This window comes from Humulus lupulus, chromosome X (assembly GCF_963169125.1).
Source record: "Humulus lupulus chromosome X, drHumLupu1.1, whole genome shotgun sequence".
Taxonomy (NCBI): domain Eukaryota; kingdom Viridiplantae; phylum Streptophyta; class Magnoliopsida; order Rosales; family Cannabaceae; genus Humulus; species Humulus lupulus.
In genome coordinates, this window is record NC_084802.1 from 174609109 (window position 1) to 174612414 (window position 3306).

The 3306-nt window shown below is 34.2% G+C and overlaps 1 protein-coding gene across 1 annotated transcript; it reads left to right on the forward strand.

Moving 5' to 3' along the window:
• Positions 1–301: 301 nt before the first annotated feature.
• LOC133806467 (suppressor protein SRP40-like) lies at positions 302–1868 on the forward strand. The gene has a single exon (XM_062244566.1). The coding sequence runs from the start codon at positions 302–304 to the stop codon at positions 1760–1762; it is 1461 nt and encodes a 486-aa protein (XP_062100550.1). The 3' UTR covers positions 1763–1868.
• The last annotated feature ends 1438 nt before the right edge of the window (positions 1869–3306 follow it).

The following is a 3306-nucleotide window of genomic DNA, read 5'->3' on the forward strand; positions in this document are numbered from 1 at the left end:
TGATAGTATAATTTTCAGTTTTTAAGTAATTTTGTTGTTGAATCAGCTCACGTGGGCTTAATTACAATTTACATGTAATATATTTGATAAACACTTCTATGAAGTATAAATAACTACCATATTTTTCTCATAATCATTTTTATTCTTGTTCTACTATGTTTAGAGATAACAAGACATAATTACATTGTCACCAATTAGAAGAAAAAGAAAACAATAAATAATGCAAATTAAAATAATGAAATTCAATGCTGATTTGGTACCATATAAATGCAGGTTTTAGTCACCTACACATAAACATTTTATGGCAACTACAAAGGTCAAAAGAGATAGTAGTAGTAGCAGTAGTACTACTACAACAGCTACTACTACTTATGTGCCTGGGAAGAAGACACAAACATCTTCAAATTCCCACCCTAGAACTAGCAGCACTACTAGTAATTCTACTAAAAAAGCTGCTTCTTCTTCTTTGGCTTCCACAGATGATACCAGTCAGAAACAAGTCCCTAACTATCTCAAACCCACAAAGAGCTCTGGCCCCACTTTCATTAAACACCCCAAGAATCAAGATAATCACACCAATAAGCCAACCCTCAACAGAAGAAGGTCTTTTGACAAGCCACCTTCGCCTTCGGGATCATTCTCATTGGCCCATCAAAAGGCTTCAGAGAGAGTTCTGTCAAACTCCTCATCTTTCTCATCCAAAACCACTTCTTCTCCTCCTCCTCCGAGAAACCTTTCCTCATCAAAGATTACTGCTCCTCCTAGAGCTACCAAACCTCAGACTTTGTATGTCAAGAATGCGAAAACGAGCAAAGAAAGTTTTGTTAGGAAGGAAAAAGGTTCAACCAAGAGTACTAGTAGTAGTACTACTAATAAAGTTGTTAAACCTGACGGTACAGTGGTTAAGGTTGATCATGATGATCAACTGATTAAAGCTACTCCACCAGATGATGACCATGAACTGATCAAATCAGAAGATAACGTTAGTCATGATGATCATGGCAGCGATGTTGTTGATTATGAGCATGATCCGGACATTGATCATGAGATTAATAAGCTTAGCCCACCTTGTGATATTTCCACTGTCTCAGATGAACTGGTAGTAAAAGCTGATCATCATGATGATCCTGAAGTTGTTAATTATGATAACAACAACAATAGTAATGATGGGATCGAAGAGAAGCCTGACAAACTAGATAGTACTGATCAGGAAGTAGAGGATATTGATCCAGGAGATGAACATGACAGTGATCAATTATTATTAGAAGATGGTCAAGAGAATATGAATCAAAACAAATTAGCTGATCATCAAGATCTAGAAGGTACGAACAATATTATTGCAGGTGATGATCATCGGGAATCAAAAGCAGATGATGATCAAATAGTACTGGTCAAAGAGAAAGATACCAACAAAGCAAACGTTGAGAAGGTAACTACAGCTACAAATCAAGAAACCGGATCAGTTAATATTGAAGAAAACAAATTCATTAACATTATTTGTGATGATCATGATCATGATCATGTTGATCATCATCTGAAGGAACAAGAACATGCAGTGGAGGAAGTGGCAAAGCCTGTAGGGGCATCACCGGCACTGGTACCAGTGGCGGCGGCTGCTGTGAAGAGACAAGGGAAGAAGGAATCTCAAGCTTACAATGATGTAATAGAAGAGACTGCAAGGAAGCTGTTGGAGAAGAGAAAGAACAAGGTTAAGGCATTGGTTGGCGCCTTTGAAACTGTTATTGATTATGAATCTAAATAATGTTTTGTATATGCCAACACACATTTTATTAGTTTAATTGGCTTTCAATTGGATCGGGAAGTTGTACTTGGATACAAACGAAGGAGAGATTCATAAGATTATTATGATCGCCAATTAAGTTTCTTTTGTTTGAAAAAAAAAGGGTATGATGTGGTGATCATGGAGATTATCTCTGCTTGGATTTTCTCTCTCCACTATAATAAATGCTATTATTTGTGTCAGTGGGAAGTATGAAGAGTCTCACCAGTTCGCCGTACATTTCAATTTGTCATTGCATATCAGCATATGTATTTACGTACATTTAAATGAGTTAGTTTTGTAATTATTTTTCTTTGTTACTTGGATTCAAATAATTTCAAAAAATTTCAAATAATTAATTAAATGATAATTCAAATTTGTTATCAGGTACCTAAATATTCTCTAAGAATAGCGGTTTAAATAAATAGGTTATTAAAAGATAATGTTAGTCCTAGCTTTAATAATAAACAATTAAAAGAGGTTAAGACAACCTTGAAATTGAGCTTGTGTCACTCGCTTGCAGCGTGTAACACCGAGTGGGAGACTCAGTCTGAGCTTTATTGTTTATTTAATTATTATTTTATTTATGATAAATGTTTAAATTTGATTTAATTCATTTTAATTAATAAGCTCTAGAATAATGATATAAGTAGTTATCTTATTTTCCGGGTTAGATATACCAAGAAAATATATTGTATAATTCTATCGCAAAGAAAAATTTGATTTTCTCATAGCCTATACCAAGATCTCACGCGTTGAGAACATCTTGTGAATCACAAATAATCTCATTGTTTCTCTATGTGTCCATACATGGCTTGAGGTGTAGAGAACCATTCAGAAGATCATGGTTTGAGTTCATGTCAGAAATCTTTTGGACAGGATGTTCGTTTATAAATACTAAAAGATAGCAAGGACTGTCACGATCCGAGCCGTAGGCTATGGTAGATTTGTAATATCTATAACTTGGGTGGTCAAATGTCAAACTTTGATTCTTGTTGGAAAATAGTCCTTATAAATGATCATTTAGTTTATATTAAATGGTACCATAGTTATAAGTCAAAATAATGGAATAACTCCTACAATTATATATAAAAATGTTAGTGATAAAAATATGATCATCTATCATTTTACATACAACAATAATAATATCCCCACAATTATGTAGTCACCAAACTGTTAAATTTAATAAGTCATAAAACACAAAAATAATACTTAGCATCCATCATTCCTCATTCCTAACTATTACATAGCCAATTAAGAGATACACACCATAAGTTTCTGTTAGAAATAATATAATGGAGAAGAACAAAAAATATATTAATATATTTAATTGAAGAACAGAAATGAAAAACAATACAATAGAAAGAATAAATCAAAGCCGAGGCACGTGAAACACGCTTTCCTTAAAGCAGATTTGCCCCCTCTACCTGAACGGTGTTAGAGAATTCGTGAGCAACCACTTCCCAAGATACAACAGCTATCAAGCAGGACGAATGCACCACTGCGTCTGCTTAGGCGAACTCGAA

What these genes read in the sequence shown, in the direction of transcription:
- LOC133806467 (XM_062244566.1), top strand. Translation starts at nt 302, where the DNA reads ATGGCAACTACAAAGGTCAAAAGAGATAGTAGTAGTAGCAGTAGTACT.